The sequence below is a fragment of the Asterias amurensis genome, chromosome 1 (genome assembly GCF_032118995.1).
Source record: "Asterias amurensis chromosome 1, ASM3211899v1".
NCBI classification, from domain to species: domain Eukaryota; kingdom Metazoa; phylum Echinodermata; class Asteroidea; order Forcipulatida; family Asteriidae; genus Asterias; species Asterias amurensis.
The window spans coordinates 27475844-27494326 of record NC_092648.1 but is presented as its reverse complement, the minus strand read 5'-3'; the positions used below and the strand labels follow the sequence as shown (position 1 = coordinate 27494326).

The 18483-nt window shown below is 36.1% G+C and overlaps 1 protein-coding gene across 5 annotated transcripts in view; it reads left to right on the top strand.

Annotated features, from left to right (window-relative positions):
- The window catches only part of LOC139935190 (uncharacterized), a 42334-nt gene that overhangs the window by 8320 nt on the left and 15531 nt on the right, over positions 1-18483 (top strand). For 2 of the 5 annotated variants that reach the window (XM_071929668.1, XM_071929676.1), the window contains exons 2-9: positions 8-274; positions 2800-2889; positions 3634-3714; positions 5613-5690; positions 12970-13056; positions 15580-15612; positions 17007-17139; positions 17864-18007. In XM_071929668.1, coding sequence (XP_071785769.1) covers positions 179-274; positions 2800-2889; positions 3634-3714; positions 5613-5690; positions 12970-13056; positions 15580-15612; positions 17007-17139; positions 17864-18007 — 742 coding nt within the window. In that variant the 5' untranslated portion in view covers positions 8-178. The remainder of the gene's footprint in view (positions 1-7; positions 275-2799; positions 2890-3633; positions 3715-5612; positions 5691-12969; positions 13057-15579; positions 15613-17006; positions 17140-17863; positions 18008-18483) is intronic. The other 3 variants (XM_071929685.1, XM_071929694.1, XM_071929702.1) reach the window with 3 other exon arrangements.

The window sequence follows — 18483 nt, the reverse complement described above, 5'->3', positions numbered from 1 at the left end:
TTTACAGCTCTAAACAAGACTTGCCCACATCCGTTTGCGACCTCACTGTGTCCTGGTAACTGCGACCCTAGATGACCCCAGGCTGATCTTTGATATTACTTGACCTTTGCAGGGCATTATTTCCTGTGAACGCCCTGCTGTACATCCATGTGAATTTAAAACATTGACTGAAGTCACCATGACTTGGTGTCTGGTGGGGAACTCTGGGGTGGTGCACCTCTTGCCCAAGACCATGATGTTCGTTGGAAGAGAGAACTGTGAAATTAACATACCGGTAAGTCTTGTTTTTAAGAGTATAAGTCTTTGATTTTTTTTAAGATTAGTAAATTTTTATCCTCATTTGTTTTTGTAAAGCACTGAAAACATTGAAACAATGTTGGTGATTTGTTCAACGGATTTTGTGCTTTTTGAATCAGCTTTTGTGGCAATCAGTGTTACTTCTTTGACAGTATTTCATTTGATGATACACATCTCTGGATGATTGATACTAATGTATGAACTTCATTAAAAGTGAATTAACGGATTTAAAACTAATTTCCAGCTCCCCCCCCCCCCCCCCACCCTCAATAAATAAATACTATTTTAAACTTTCTCGCTAAGAAAACCCAGTTGTCTAATGAAACAGATACAATCTTTAGTTTATAATGTAAGTTAAAATTATTTGGATAATCAATTAGTTTCAAATGTATTCCATAATCTCATTACATTCAATAGAAGAAACTACAATATTTGCAACTTGTATTTGGTGCTAAGGGTGTTCCTTTAAAAACAGTCGATAAAGCAAAAAAGCACTGTGAACATTTGGAAGTTCATTTCCGTTTAATTTAATTTCTAAGGACGATGACGGTGATACTGTCTTTTGGTGATTGTACTTAAAAATAAAATGAGAAGAAGAAGAAGAGCTATCAATGACAGAGGACATTGCGTGTCAGGAAATGCCCTGAGTCAGTTCAAGGTTGCTCTTCTTATAAATAGTACGGAGGTCAACCGCAAGAAGGTCTTGTAGGCCGAGCTCATAAAAGTATCTTGTTCAAACTACTCTCCTTTTAAATAGTGCGTGGTCAACTATAAGAAGGTTGTGTAGGTCGAGCTTGTAAAAGTATCTAGCTCAAACCATAATTTATTCCTCCATGCTCAAACTATCTTGTAAAAAAACTTTGCTCTGTAATGTTTGACATTTACATAGAAATTGTTTGCACAATGTGTCAATCATTGATACACACTGGGAGCATTGGTGCATTGACAATACAACATCAAAATTTTCTTAGGTCTGTGACTTCACTAGATGAGGGTTCATGCCGTTTGCTGAGGGAAGGAGGGTCCCTGTTTTGGGAATTAATAAGTGCTGACAGATCGGAGCAAAATATAGAGTGGAATGTTAATGATGATCTGTGGTATTATTTTAGTGGGTAGAAAACATTGTACATGTACTTGTACGTATCTTTGGCATGCCTTCTTCCGCTGGGTGATTTTTGTAATTACTTCTGAAAGGGAAAGTTTGTACTCCTTGAGACAAGCTGGGTATTATGTTTGAAATGTCAATAAGATGTCTTGAAATGACCACACAAACTCTTCTCAGAGCCATCACTTCTCCCAAAAGAGTTTTAGACCGTTACATTGTTGTAGTGGCAAGTTTACTTTCTATTGTTTGTAATACATAATATTCACAAACGTTTTTTGAAAAGTAAAATAGTACCCAGTTTTTAATAAACACAATCAACCAAAATTGTCACATTTACATGTTTGACATTTACATTTACAAGAGGGTTTGACATACTCGTAGCAGGCTTATTATGATTTGTGCTACCAAATAAGCAAAGTAATTGCTCAACACAGACTTAATTGTAGATGACATGATTCTCTGGAGAATCAGTACTAGTTTATATGATGTTATCATTGATGAGCTTTCAAATTGAAACTAATTGTTTTTATACCAACCCTGTACTTTATCTTTTGGTTCCATGTGTCAGTAGAAGTTAAAAAGATGTTATCATGTTGCACTTTCACTTCACAATCTGTAGCAGCTCAATTCTGACATGAACCTTTGACCATTTCAAGCTGAAATCATTGCTTTTAAAACAGGGCTCAAATTTGTTGTGAAATCCCCAAGACCGAAGGACTTGTTGCTCATAAAATTACTGTCAGACCAGAATATTGTTCACAAAACCAGAATCAAAATGAAAAAAGAAAAAGAAATGTGAATGTGATGCGAATGGTGACGCCACAAATTAGCAAAGAATAATTTGGTGGAGTTAAGCCAAAACATTCACAGCAAAAATAAAGCTTTAAAGTCAAAATTCACTTTGCACGAAGCATTCACAGGAAGTATACACAAGGATTAAAGATCCTGTGTCTGTTGGTAAAAATATTAATTATTACTTGTGGTTTTAGTTATTATACACGTACGGACGTGTTATAAACCTACGATCGGATGTATTAAGCACTGTACATACTCAATGTACAATGTACAGAGAATGGACCTTTCTCTATGTTCTGTGCTTTCAAAGTCCCGCAGAAGAAATATCGACAAGCCACTTGTGTCGGGTTCGAACCAAATCATGTGATTAGGGGAAGACATGCGTATCTGATTTGAGTCTGCATGGTTGTTTCCAGCTAGGTCAAAATGTGGCTAATATGTACTACTGATTTGGTCGAGAAATCGATGCACTTAATTATTGAGGAAAAACCAAATCAATAAGTTATACTTTCTTCTAAAGACTTGCAATATATGAAATACAACTTTTTACTCCTTCATATATTTATTGTGAAGTCTCTGTTTTTAATTTTTTTTTTTAATAGTCTCGGAGTGTAGACAGGAGACATTCCGTCATCACGTTTGATCGTTTCGAGAGTAGTTTCTCTATTAAGGATATGGAGACATTGAATGGGGTAAGTCAACCATCCTTGAAAGATTCTAAATATTGTAAAGGATTATACAAGATTGGTTTTCAGGTCTTAAATTTCAATCTTTGAGAGGGCATGGCACTTCATTTTGAAAAGGGCACTTCCTTTGGAAAATCTTAAAGTCTATTAGAAAGTTTTGAAGGGGCATCCAGGCCAAGAGAAGGACAGCAATGCGATGACCTCTGTTGGCCTCCGTGAATTTTCTGGCCTGGGTTTTTGGACGAGTAAGTTCTATATATTTTTTTATAACTGTCCTCAAGTTTTCAGTATGAATTCCCTATAACCAGCCTGTGAAACTGAGAGTCAATCGTTTCAAACTTATTATTATTATTTTTATTTATTCGACCTCAAAAAAATAAAAACAAACAGAAAATACAAACAAGGCAACAATGTAAGGGAAAAAAACCCATAACAGAAACGACAACGCTACAAAACATTATGAGTAAACAAAAAAGACAAATAAATGATAAATAAATAAATAAGTTAATTAATTACACAAACAATCAGTACTAGACATAAAAGAATTAAACGTTTCTGTGTCTTGTTTTAAAACTAGTTCATCAGACACCATACATTTTTCTCATGAATCTCGCTTTAAACTAAATTTGGCAGCAAAAAAAACACACCAAGCTACGAAGTGGAAGTGTTTCTTTTTTTCCGGAAGATTATTTGCAGATAAACGGGAGTATTGCTTTCATTTACATTCATGTATCTGTTTTGTTTTACCAGACATTTGTTAATGATACAAGAATACCGGACCAAACCTACATTGGTTTGCATCGTGGAGACTCCATACGATTTGGCTATGATATCCTTTTGAAGTATTTTTACAAGTTTTCCACAGGTCTGGAATCGCACTCAAATATTGAGTAAGGTCATTGCTGTAAAATCATAAATGCTTAGTTGGACTACAATGTACATGTATTCGTAAGGTGCATTAAAGACAGTGGACACTATTGGTAATTGTCAAAGACCAGTCTTCTCACTTGGTGTATCTCAACATATGCATAAAATAACAAACCTGTGAAAATTTGAGCTCAATCGGTCGTCGAAGTTGCGAGATAATAATGAAAGAAGAAACACCCTTGCCACACGAATTTGTGTGCTTTCAGATGCTTGATTTCGAGACCTCAAATTCTAAATCTGAGGTCTCAAAATCAAATTCGGGGGAAATTATTTCTTTTTCTTGAAAATTACATTACTGCAGAGGGAGCAGTTTCTCACACTGTTTTATACTACCAACCTCTCCTCATTACTTGTAACCAAGTAAGGTTTTGTGCTAATAATTATTTTGAGTAATTACCAATAGTGTCCACTGCCTTTAAGGGCCAAGTCACTGATCTAAATAGAGATCATTGGGCCTAGTCTGGGCTAATTCCAGGTCTAAAGCCCTGTATGCACTCATCAACTTTGACAATTCAAATTCTTCAATTTGAAAAGGGTTCCAGGCTTCTTTCCAATCAAGCATTATTACATTGCTGTGATCAGAAGTGACACAATATGGCTGTACAATTATACGCAGATTGTTCAAACTCTTTTTCAAAAACATCAAATGTGCTCCAAATATAGACCAATATTGTGTTATTAGAACAATCCAATCATCAAAATCAAAAATTTAGATTGGTAGATCATTGATACATTCATTTAAATTTTCTGTAATTTTATGTCTAATCCACTGTTACTAGGACTGTGAGTGCTTGTATCAAATCTCTGATACATATGAATTTATTCAAATAACTTTATATCATCACTATATATATCCAGGGAAAATATTTAGAACTTTAAGATAAGGAACACCACAAATATCCATTACAGATGGTGATCGCAAATTCCCCGTAAAAGCTTTATGGTATATAAGCTCACAACAGGCACTCGGAAATTAAAGTGTTGCATGAGAGGGAGTTCGTAGAGGTCTGTACAGCAGACTACCAATGATCAACCGTGACAGCCAAAGGCATTGAGTTTAGCAAGAGGCCGTTTTTTTTTTTAGCAAGGATTTTTTGTGGAACCACCAGTGGTAGTGAATTGTTGTGTGGTGGTAGTGAATTGTTGTGTGGACGGTCGGTGAACACACATTGTCCTTGATGTTATAGGAGATGACGTGAATTGACCAACAATAATAGACACTGTGGGGGAAATCTCAATACAAACTCTGTTACTGTTACTCTCTTTAGTATTGTGTTAAAGTGTGTTTAAAAGATCATTTCTAGTGCTGTATGGTTTGCTTAAATAATACATTCACGGAGGCTATAGTTATGTTAGTTTTACTAATAATTCCTGGTTTTTGACACTTGTTGTCATGTATTTAAACTTAGTCAATGTGATGTGGTTTTAGCAGCATTTCAAAACTTCATGTGGCTGTAATCCAAAGCCCTTCATCTGTTTAGTTTTCTTGAGTTTGATTGATTGTCACAACCACCTGGCATGGATCCAGGACAAGGGACAAGGGAGAGTCAGTTTCTTTGTATTACAAGTGGTTTGTGACTTAGTGGTAGGGGTGTGAAAATATTGGGAGTTGTGCTGGCTCTGCTAAAGGCAAGTCATGTACATGTATATTGTATCGTTGTAATGGATTTGCTACTTTTCAGTTAATGAATTTCTAAACATTGTGGAAGAAATTTCGGCACTACTTTTGCAAGATCTTTATTTTATTGGAATCATTTTACATTTTCCTGGATTTGATTGATTTCCTTGACTCTTGTTTACATCCTATAACGTATCGTTTTGATGAAGTGGATGACAGTTGCATCAGACAGTTTACAGCCGAGAATGGTGTAACAAAAATGGTAAGTGAATTTTGTTTACACTTGACACATGATATTGTTGTGTTTGGTATGTTTAGCATGGGAGGTAGGGATGACACTGTAAATGAGATATTCTCCAGTTATTCACGTTCAATTTATGTTATGTTATTGGAAATGTTGAAAGTCTTAGTTACCATGTACATTGTATAACTACAAGACTAACTTGTTTTGGGAAGGGACCATAGAGCTATATATATTGACTAGAGCGCTAACACCCCGTTATAGACGCACCAAGGTTTTGAAGCCGTGTGGGCGCATCTATGTTTATGTACCAACCAATACAAAAGCTTGAAATTTTTTACAGCAATTGTACGGCTATTTGCTTGATCGTGCGTCTGTTCTTTTTAATGTGTCATCGAAGCAAATGTGAACACACAATCTGCTGATCAGCGTTCAAACTGCGAGCGTCATGTGCGTCATGTTTAAAAGGCGCATATACTTTTTGTAGTACGTCAATCAAGTCGAAGTTACGGTTTTCGTAGCACGGACGTACACTATTGGGCAGTCGTGTACGTAAGCGCACACGCATGTAAAAAAATCGCGGCAATGTGTATTCTCTTAAAATTAAAATCGTCCCAAATTCACGCAACACATCAAACATGTCGACGCCCAGGGTGGCTTCAAAACGCAGAGCAAGTTAGTGCTCTAGTCAATATATATGGCTCTATGGAAGGGACATACACAAACTGTTCAGACAAACTAAAAACATACAGTGTACCATCCGCTATTATTGTTGTTCTAACTCGCTTCATGTTTGTTATTAGCAACCTTGAATACAACACTCCTAAAACATCTGGGCTGTTCTTTTTTTGATGATGAATTTTCTATTCTATTCAAAACAACTCACACAGATGAAGTTGGTCATGACCTTATTATTCTACATATTGGGAAATAACAGTGCATTATGTTGTCCTAGAGTATTTATACTGGGAATAAAGGATTTAACCAATAAAACATCGATTGATTGAGCTGTCATGAGCCATGTCAAATTGCATTGAATGCTGCATGGAGTTAACCGAGTTTAGCATGAATGTCTGGGCATTACCAAGAGATTTATACCATACGTAATCCTATGATACATTTATCCAGGAGATCAAAATTCTGTGGATCATGTGACCTGAGACATCCCATAATTGCAAAAGAGCCATAGAGCCTGGACTTCATACAGGCACAAATTGTACACGTAGCCTAACTGAAATACACATCAAATCTATTTTTACGGAGATTGCACTGTGTGTTTGTATCAACTGTTAATATGATAAAAGGTGCACATCTCAAAACTTGTATAGTTTTCATTTTTACAACTCTTGAATTTGTATGGGAGTTATGACACCAACAAGTGTAATATATATTGCATGTCACAAAGGCCCTTGACTGCAAACAAAGTCACCCTCTTTGTTAACAATGGTTACATGGTCTGTACATATGCATGAGGTTTTGTAAAGTTGTTTTTGGTTTAACCGATAAAACAAAGGTTTCTAAACTCAAACATTGGAATAAATTAATTATGTTTGAAGTTTTTAAACATGCGAAGCACTACTTATAATGCTGCCTATGTCCTGCAGAAAAAGGAAAGAAGGAGAAAGAAGCCCCCCCCCCAAAAAAAAAAAAAAAAAATGTACTATTGCTTGAAAGAATATAGTTAATTTGTTTTAATCATGTTTTGTTTTTTTCATTTTGGGCTCAGTTCCTGAAATGATTTGAAAAAAGACCTCCCAAATTTGAAAACCAATTGCTTGTCACCTAATTATTTTTCATCTATAATTGATTTATACATAAAGTGATACTGACCGAAATGCAGTCCAAACAATAGCTGAATAAATAGTCCTAATAACAAGCAACACTCATAATAGGTTTACATGTATACACAGCATACCATCACCATGGAAACATACAGCTTCAATCAACACTATACGGAGGTTGTAAAAGGCAGTGGTGACAATAACATGTAATGGAGGTTAACTGTGTGGACTTCTACTAGTGTACACTGTGCATCGTGTACACTTATTGTCAATAACACCATTATTATTTAGAGTTTATTAATACTAGCAGGCCTGATACTTCACGGAGGCAACGGAGGCGATTGCCTCCGTTGCCCCTTGCCATTGCCATGGTGCCCTTGCAATGCTCCAGTAGAAATTTACAATTTCCTCATAGGGTGCCCTTTGTCAAAGAGAAAATGCCTTGGTGCCCTTGCCCTTTCAAAAACGAAGCTTACAGCCCTGTACTAGGCCTTGAGTTTCCCCTTGTGAGCTACAGGTATTGAAGTCAATGCAGCTCCATGGCCACAGTGACATTATTGGAAATGGATTGGAAATGTTTTCTGAATAACTGAATTAAAATATCTTATCCTTGGTTCATTTTCAATCCCTACTTGACCGCAAGTCCCGGAGCTCTACACTTTCATTTTCATAAATTGCCTTCTACACATGTATATTTTTCATACTTGTTGAACTTATGAAAAGATTTGGAATTATAAAACTTACATATACATGAGGAAATCTTCAAAGTATGTATTTGGGAAAACACTAGCCTGCAGGATTTGTTTGGCTGTGAATTTAAGATTACTGGACTTGGTAATTTGAGGATTGTTATCCTATTGCTGTAGGGTTGTCCCTTGCATTGAACATGATCAACCACTGACAGATTTACGAAGGGATGTTAATTGCTGCATTTAATGCATTTCCTGTACACCCTTATCAAGCAAGGCTAACTGTTGAATCATTTAGTGACACCATCTTTTGTTTTGAACTTCTTTTTAAAGTGATGAAATGTCTGCATAGAGTCACCATTCTTTATGATGTAGGATTTGAACATTGTTTGTATTGTCCATCTGTTAGAATAAAACAGTAAACGTTTTTACAAAAGGGGAAATTTCAGGCCTTCATCTGTCAAGAATAGATTATGATTTCTTAAAAAAAAAAAATTGTCAAATGAGTGATGGAATACAATGTACCTGATGTTTCTTTCAACTGAAAGAAAAGAACAAGGTGATTTAACTTTTTGAAAGGGGAATTTTCAGGCCTTTATGTTGATTTCTAAAAAAGAAATTGTTGTCAAATGTGATGGAGTAAAACGTAGCAGACGTTTAAAGACATTGGACATTATTGGTTATTGTTGAAGACCAGTCTTTTAACTTCATTTATCTCAACATATGCATAAAGTAACAAACCTGTGAAAATTTGAGCTCAATTTGTCGTCGAAGTTGCAAGATAATAATGAAAGAAAAAACACCCTTATCATACGAAGTTGTGTGCTTTCAGATGGTTGATTTCGAGACCTCAAATTCTAAATCTGGGGTCTCAACATCAAATTCGTGGAAAATTACTATTGTCTCGAAAACCACGCTACTTCAGAGGGAGCCGTTTCTCACAATGTTTTATACTATCAACAGCTCCCCATTACTTGTTGACAATAAAGGTTTTATGCTAACAATTATTTTGAGTAATGCCTTTAAAGCTTAGCTCTCACTTGACAAACTCCTTTGGACATTTGGGGTACAGTGAGATCACTTGATAATGGAGATCAAAATAGATTCCAGGAAGAGTGCATCAAGTTGGAAGTTGTTAAGGGGTGGCCGTTGGAGTTAGCATTTGTAATTCCTCAGAAATCTCTTGGGTTCTTATTTCCAGGGAATTGTCTCTGTAATAAAAAGTGCTTGAATAGTAGTTTACTGAAGGTGTAATTATGGTGTGCCAAAGACCCGAAAAAAAACCCTGTCATGATTAGTGATTATAATAAAATGCAAATTCAAATTCAGGTTCACCACATGCAAGACTATATTTAATTTATTAACTGACATTTCATTTCCGTCGGATCAATCTCGTGGGACAATGTATAATATAACAGGAATAAAGAAATTTAAGTGAAGTGGGTGTTAGTTAATGTTGTATATGAATGCAAATTATTGCAATGAAGGTTATATTTAACAATAAATGCAGTTCATGAAAAATCAGCTAAGATAAAAAAGCAAATGATTTAAAAAAGAGGTATTTTAGACCAAATATTATAGGCATCTCAGATAAAACTATTTTGGACCAAGCTTATAAAACTACTTAGACCATACGTTTATATCAGAATATTCCAAATAGCATTAAAATATTCCAGACTGTTTCAAATACGGTAAAACTATTTAAGATATCTTTGAACTATTTTAGAGAAAGAATAATTTAGATACCCTAAAGTTCCATCAGATGAAACTTTAAAGATAAACTATTCCCATTTCAACAAGACATTGATGCCATCACCAGCTACCATGGCTACAATCTATTTAAGTATAATCCTCCAGAGCTACCAACTCTCCCTGATTGTTCAAAAAGTTCCCTGAAAATAAAACCAATCTGTCCATGTGCTGGATGAGCAATTTTAAAGACAATGAACACTATTGGTAGTTGACAAAGACTAGTGTTCACAGTTGGTGTATCTCAACATATGCATAAAATAACAAACCTGTGAATTTTTAGCTCAATCGGTCGTCGAAGTTTGGAGATATTAATGAAAGAAAAAACACCCTTGTTGCACCCTTGTCACACAAAGTTGTGTGCTTTCAGATGCTTGATTTCGAGACCTCAAATTCTAAAGCTGAGGTCTCAAAATCAAATTCGTAGAAAATTACTTCTTTCTCAAAAACTAAGTCACTTCAGAGAGAGCTGTTTCTCACAGTATGTTATACTATCAACAGCTCCCCACTACTCGTAATCAAGAAAGGTTTTATGATAACAATTATTTTGAGTAATTACCAATAGTGTCCACTGCCTTTAACAATCGTCCTGATTATGAAAAAAAAAGAATTCAGTTTGAATGTAATTCTAAATATCTCCATGATTGTAGTACACATTCTCCCTGTTTGCAATATTTTAGCAGCTTTGTCCTACGCCTAAAATTCACATAAAACTTGACAGAAAAGAACCCCAAACAGTAAGCTGGTATTATTTACAAGAAAACTATGATTGTGCCAAGCCCACGGTTGCCGATAGATTGTAATTTATGTATGACTTGTAGTCATCTTGTTGTCTATCCCCTGCTGTGTGTATTATCAGTTATGTGTCTGGGACATGAGGAGTCGAAGCTTCTGGCGTTTACATCATCCTAGCATTGGGCCACACTACATGACCCATTAATGTCATACACGCTATGTATTTATACACTATTTTTAAAGGGATTCCTGTACAGTGTGCCAAATTCCAACATCTGACCCTTGAAGGGTATTTTTAAGGTTTCAATAAACACCTATTGAAACTACCAACCTGGGAAAAATTCATTTAATTGTGTCACATTTTCAAGATAGGAAATAACAGGCAGGAAATGTCATTGTCAGATTTTGCTTATTTCAATTTGGTTTATTAATATAAGATCTTATTATTGGGGAATAACTCTCTGGCGCAATATGTTGCTGCAAGAAGGGTGTCTTTCAGTGGGTAATTGGATCAGTTTTGGAGATGACCAAAATTGCCCAGCTTCATCTAAAATCAGCAATATATATTTTTTTGCAAGGTTCTTCTACATCTCCCATTGCTTTTCAGTACATTCATACCTGTTAAATTGAAAAAATTGACAAAACACAATTTTGTTTTTAATAGCTTTGTGAAATCTTGTTTGTTTTGTTTGTGTAACTTTCGTTCGATGTACATGTACATGTAGACCTACTTACATATATTTTAAAAGTACTTAAGATACATGTACACTGTAAATAAATGTCCCGACACATGTACTTTACATAATGTCCTGATGACATCAGCTCTACAGTGTGAATGTGTAATGGGGCCTAAACTGTAGTGTCTATGACTATGAGCATAACTCATTAATGATCTGTGCATGTGTTCCAAGAAGAACATGTGGTGCAAAGTGTTAACATTCCTTTTGGAAAAAAGCGTTTTTTGCTGAATATACTTCCATTGTTTCTCTAAGGTTAAACAATACAAACAAGTGTATTGCGCATTTCCATTGATTGATTGATTGTTTTCATGGCCACTGTACATTCAAAAGCATTTAAAAATGTCCCTTTAAGGGGAGAGTATAGACCCCTTTACGTATGGTGACAGCGCCCTCGCTGAGGTCAATGAAGATCCATCATTGGCGGAGTGTTATTCAAAGTGTGTGTAGGCCTACAATGTAGTAGGCTTTTACAATATCTTTAAGGTAGTGGACACTACTGGTAATTACTCAAAATAGTTATTAGCATAAAACCTTATGGGGAGAGGTTGATGGTATAAAAGATTGTGAGAAACAGCTCCCTCTGAACATGGAGGTAGAAAAGTAACACAGTTTTCGTGGAAGAAGTAGTTTTCAACGTACTTGGTTTTGAGACCTCAGAGTTAGAATTTTGAGGTCACAAAATCAATCATCTGCAAGCACACAACTTCGTGGGACAAGGGTGTTTTTTCTTTCATGTTATTTCTTCATTGTACAATGTTCTCAGCGAACCTTCAGATCGAAACTTGTCAAAATTGTTTTTTTTCCAATTATACCAATCCTATATTTTGTTCTCCATCAAAAGTTACAAACAAACACATGTACCAACAAATTTATCCTACCATCTTTATAAAATGAAGATTTATAAAAATGTATGTATATATGTATACATGTTTGCACAATATTCACATAAACATAATTGGAATACATAAACAGAACCGTTTAACTTTGCCAACTTGTGAAAGGTAAAATGTTCAATGTGGACCATTTATAAATTACTATACTTTTTATAATGCACATGGCCATTCTTCATAAGTGCCAATCTTTGTCTGCTTGAAGGGTCGCATATATGACAAAAAAACAAATTCCAAGCAACCTGATACTCGAGGGTGTGCGTGAAAAATCTCAAGTTGCATTAGCCATTCTAAGCATTTACACAAAGACCATAAAGACCAACATGACTAGGCACTTACTTGACTTCAACCACACATGGTACAGCCTAATCAAGCAAGTATTGTAGTAAACAGGATACTTGTATCTGGAACCAATTTCATGAGGCTCTTAAGCAGAAAACATTGCTTATTATGTATTCTGCTCAGCATAAATTAGCAGGGTGCATCATTTTAATAATTACATAGGCTGGTAACTTGTTTCTGCTAAACTGAATAATGGAAACCTGCTTAGCAGCTCACGTGAAATTGGTCATGGGTTCGCCTATTCTATACCTATACTGTCTCACTGTAATCAAGAAGACTTGTGCCATATGGTACGTGCACTGTGGCTGCGACGCAATACACTTATTAATATCTTTGTTGGGGTTGACTTGACGTTGGCTGGATGCTGTCTTTAGCAGACGGACAGAATGGAAGATATAAAAGAAGCTCCAGACGTTGATGAGGGATGTAGATATGAGCAACTTGACCACATTATGGAAGAGGTTTGTCACGAATGTGCAATTAGCCTAAATGCATGGCAACAGCAAACCTTCTTTGTATTATTTACATTTCATTTATATGGGTAGCTTTTGGAAGAAACGTTTCTCATTGCTTTCTTTTATGAGTACATGTACGATGTACACGAGTAGTAGGGCCTATGGTGTGCAGTTTGTCCAACGTGTTTGTGTGGAATGTAATTTGTGTACATGTTTGATGTATTGGTACTTCAATGCTAATTAACTGTCTCATAGTATTGTGGTATTTAATGTTGTAAAGCTGAAAGCACTGCCTTTGATGTCGCTTAACCTTCCTTATGTGTAGCAGTAAGCATGTAGGGTTAGCAAATTAGTCTGTTGGGCAAAATATGTACAATTGGGTACAGGAATGAGTGTACAATACATGTACATGTAATGCAAACCGTTGTGTACTGTCTTACAAGGTTTTAAGTGTATGTGGAAAGGGAGAGATCTGGGATTAACTGCAGATTGATCTGCTAGTCATTCACAAAAAAAGGCTAGTAGACCTAGAAACACCATGTTCTTTAAAATGTCTTAATAAATATAGAGGAATATGGTGATATCTCGTCATTGCGATTATTACATAAAATGTTCAGCATTGACGCTAAGCACTGTGCCAAAAGTACAATATTTATGTACTATGGCTTAAGCAAAATTTGCACAATCAAACTTCATTTTCATAATAATGTTCATTATTGTACGAATAAATTCTTGTATAAATTAAGTCCTGGCATTGCAGTTTTTTTTGCACTTATCGATCACAAAGCATGGGTTTTCTATTGAATAATATTTTTAAGCCATGGATTTGCTGCATGAAAATAAAGTGAAGCCTTTACAATTTCTTGCATGTAATTTTTATGTTATTGCATGCCTCCCTGTAAGTTGGAATGCCAAAGTTCATGTTTTCAAATGAATGAGGAATTTATTAATTATGACGTTACATGTAATTCCAAACACCAAATCCAACCAGCAAGAGCAATTGCATGAAACTGTCTTATGTCTAGTCAGTAATCTTAGTTCAATTTTATGTTTGATTTTGAATACTTATCAAAATGAGTGATATGTGGGTTTTATTTTAAAAAGAATATTTTCTTGACAGTTTTTTAGCCTGAAACATTTTTGTGGAGGATTTTGACTGATGCAGATATCAGGGAGCCTACTGATTTAAACTAATACAAAAAAAGGCGTTACCAATCCCAGACTTTGTCTAAACCAATGGTCATATAGATCGGTAAATACCACACAAATTAATGTCCATAAAAACTTAATTGGTGAGAAACACTGCAGCTGTTGATAGTATGTTGAGCTTAAGTATTCCCTTCAAAGTAAAATGGTTTGGATAATGTTTTACCCCAATACATTTGACTCTGATAAATGATGCATGAATCATTTCTGAGGGTTGGTGTCCATTCGTGAATGCTGCAGCAGGAGATGTTCCATGTTGGTACCCACTGTCACCTCGCTACATGTGAACAGATTCAACATTCTTGTGGAAATACTGTGAAGTAGACACTCTATTCAGCTAAAACTTTCACCTATATGAATTTTATCGTCTTCCTTTATTATTTTGCCCATAAATCCTCTTAGTTAACCCAACCTTTAAATACTGGGTAGACATGTTATGTTCAATATATATTGATTGTTTCTAGTCTGTGTGTAGGCAAAGGTGTGGAATATCGTATTATCCCTAGCCTTGGCAATGCGCACTTCACTTTCTTGTACTCTCTGTTTTACCTATTTGCATGCATCAATATTTGTCAGCATGACATGCATGAAAGCTTGGATTCTAACTGCCTGTATTTTAATTTAGATCAATCCATTATGGTTGGTTTCTGAACTGTTTTCTATCATTACGGGGATTCATATGCCTGCGTACATCTTAAAGCATGAAGGCATTACTCATGATGCTTGCATCTTAGTTGCATCAACATCTTTGTTTGGAGACACCCTTGGTGTAGAAAAAGAAATTAACACTCGGCGTAAAATGGCAATCCATAGTGGATTGGTGTAAAACAAATAACAGATCTAACGTTTTTACAGGGTTTGTACACCATGGCAAATCAAAGGTCCAAACCCCACAATCTAGTAAATTTTTCTTTAAATCAGTTTAACCTGAGTCAGTTTCCCTATTGGTTTATTACTTGATAAAAGAAAACAAGATACATTTTATCAGGTGATCAATAAAAAGTGTAAAGACATTTGAAAAAAACAAAGGTGAATGAAACAAACCTGAGAAATTTTATTCCTGGGGAGGGGGTGGGGGTGGGGACGGGGGTCCACGAAAAACAATAACTAGCCGTGTTGATAAATTCTAACTCTGGTTTATAGAATGACAACTTATTGACGTTTCGTTTTGGACATATTTCAAACCAACTTTCATTTGTTTTTTGAAACTTTTTCTGATATCGATGCATAGATTTGATAAAACTTAAATTGTTTAAAAACCATTGCATGTGTGCACAAGTTCGTTCCTCAATAATCAACTACTTTCATAATTTTTATTCACAGGAAATTATTGAGCCTGACACCACAAACTCAGGTGTAAGTTCAATGTTGTCTTTTCATCCGTTTTATTTCGTTGTAGATAAAAATAGAAGTATTAATAGTAACAATAATAGAAATAGTTAATAGTAAAGGGGCAATTATTAGTCAAAGTTTATTATCAAAGTTGTATTTAAAGGGCCTTAAACACCGTGGTTCATTGGGCCTTAAGCATTCATTAAACGCATTTGGAGTATGTGGCCAAACTGGCCTACATGTTGCTAATCATTAACATCAATGACTTTTATAATAACTGAATGTCTTGACCAAGGCGCAAGCAGCTCGACCAGGATGTGAACCCACACTCTTAATTACTGAGCCGTTAGAACTTGAGTCCAATGTGCTAGATTGGTCTGCGATGATACACAGCAAATGGTTAAAACAAAACAAAAAGGAACAACAAAGAAGACCGTTATATAATACTTGTAAAATGCTAGCCTGACTTTATTAGTGCATCTTTAAATAGCTCATCAAGTGCAAATAGAAGTATTAAATGAAGTTTGAAGTTTGAACAATACAGGTACCAGTAAGAAATGTCAGTTGCTCATAACTGCATACCATTTCCCTTATGATACTGGTCAGTGAGTTTATTTGCCAAGGGCAATCTTCACCTGTTCACTTATTTTCGCTAGGTTTTATCCTACATGTAACTGGAATTTAAGGAGATTGTATTATTAATGTATCTTCACTCAAATTACCCCACTGTCTGACCATTCAAATGTGGTTTCGAATAATAAACTGTGCAAGCCAGGAGTATGATGTCATTTGGTAAATGCATATTCATGGTACACAGTCAACTCTTTTATTGTCCAACCATTTAATGGTTTTAAATGACAGACATGCTGTGCAAGCCAGTAGTTTGAAGTGATGTGTTAAATGCATCTACACGGTATACAGTCAACCCTACTACTGTCTAACCATTCAATCCACATCGTTTTGAGTGATAGATACGCTGTGCACCAGCAGTAGTATGTAATGTGGTGAATTCATCTACATGGTACACAGTCAACCCTCCTACTGTCTGACCATTCAATATCATCCACATGGTTTTGAGTGATAGATACGCTGTGCACCAGCAGTAGTATGTAATGTGGTGAATTCATCTACATAGTACACAGTCAACCCTACTACTGTCTAACCATTCAATCCACATCGTTTTGAGTGATAGATACGCTGTGCACCAGCAGTAGTATGTAATGTGGTGAATTCATCTACATGGTACACAGTCAACCCTCCTACTGTCTGACCATTCAGAATCATCTACCTTTACAAAAGGGGCACAATCCCATGAACCCTTCTGGCCAGTATGCTCTCTAAAAAAAAAGGATTTATAATTACAACCTAAAATTCACACATTTTCACTTGCTGATATAGTTAAATCTCTCTTTGTGCAGGCTTATCTGACTCGACCACACACCAGACATGAAGAGCACCATTCATCTCATCAGTACGAGCAAAGGGCAAATGCTGCATTGGAGAACAACAGCAGCATGTCTTCTCATAGTAAGACGTCACTGCCTAAACAAGGTATACTACCAAGTCTTCCTGATCCTCTACAGTAACTAGGCTTACTGAGTGCTACAGATACTTAAAACCTAATTCTCCCAAATCCTGCAAATCCCTCATCAGGAAGTTGTCTGACTCTGTTGGATATGGTAACTTCAGATCTGTATAACAAATGGTTATCGTTAGAACAGACATACCAGTCTTTATCGGAGTCTGTGGAGTATTTTCGAGGATACGGGAGGGTCTCTAGGCAACGACACTAAGCATTTTGCATTTAAAGGGAGGGTTGTAATGGCACAATTAAGAAACAGTTTGAAAGCCTTGAGGTAGTTCTGCAGAGTTCAGCGTGCCATTCAGTTTGGACTTCTGCTTCAGAGTGCGGAATGTTAAGGGTTCAAATCCAACCTCGGATTGCTTTCTTCCCAACGCAGAAATTGAAAGCTTACGTCACTGTAAGTTTATCCACCATGTCCATTGATATCATTGGGCATGTAAGACCAGTGGCTATCTTTATCCTTGTATATAAAGACAGGGAACCAGGCTACTTTCTTTTAATGTCTGAGAGAGGGCACCCTATTCCTGTGACATCATGCATAACATCTATATACATTGCTTCATCGTACATCATACATCATACATAGGCGCAGGGAATTTAAATCAAATTATATTTCATCTTTATTTATGTTATCCCAGATACAAGGATGATATCATTAAGATTATTGACATATTTTGATGATTGTTGTAGATTCAGTGACTTCCCCACCGTCTGCTCTCTATGGTCAGCCATCATGGTGGGGTCAAGATGACCGATTGGAAGGGGAGGAGTTTATGGAGGAGAAAGAGGAGGACTCAAGGCAGAGGAGCGACACATACACATCCAATGGGAAAGGTAATAGTGATCAATTTATTAAAATCCTCCTGACCGTTCGATGTCATTCGCAGTTGAATGGTTTCATTTGGTTGGCTAGCTAGCTGGAATTGTTACAAAGACTAGAAGAGTTATACATGACTAAAGTGGATTGGAATGGCATGGGTGGCTAGTGCATAAAGCACTAGCCTCCCACCAATGTGGCCCTGGTTCAATTCCCGGCTAGGGCCATCTGTGTATTGGTCATCCCCTATGCCACATGGGTATGTTCCTGAGCCTTTGGTTTTCCACTCTCCGGAACTATCAAACACTTTTGATCTCTGGCTGTGCTTCGTGTCGTATGGGTCTATGTGACTGGCTGCCAAAGGCATCCTTGCATGCCAGTAGCTTGAACACATTGCAAGATGGCCTTCGCAATTCAGTTTGACAGCTGCAAGTAACGATGATTAGGCTACCAGATTATTTTAATTGTTATTTTTATTCTTATAAAATCCACA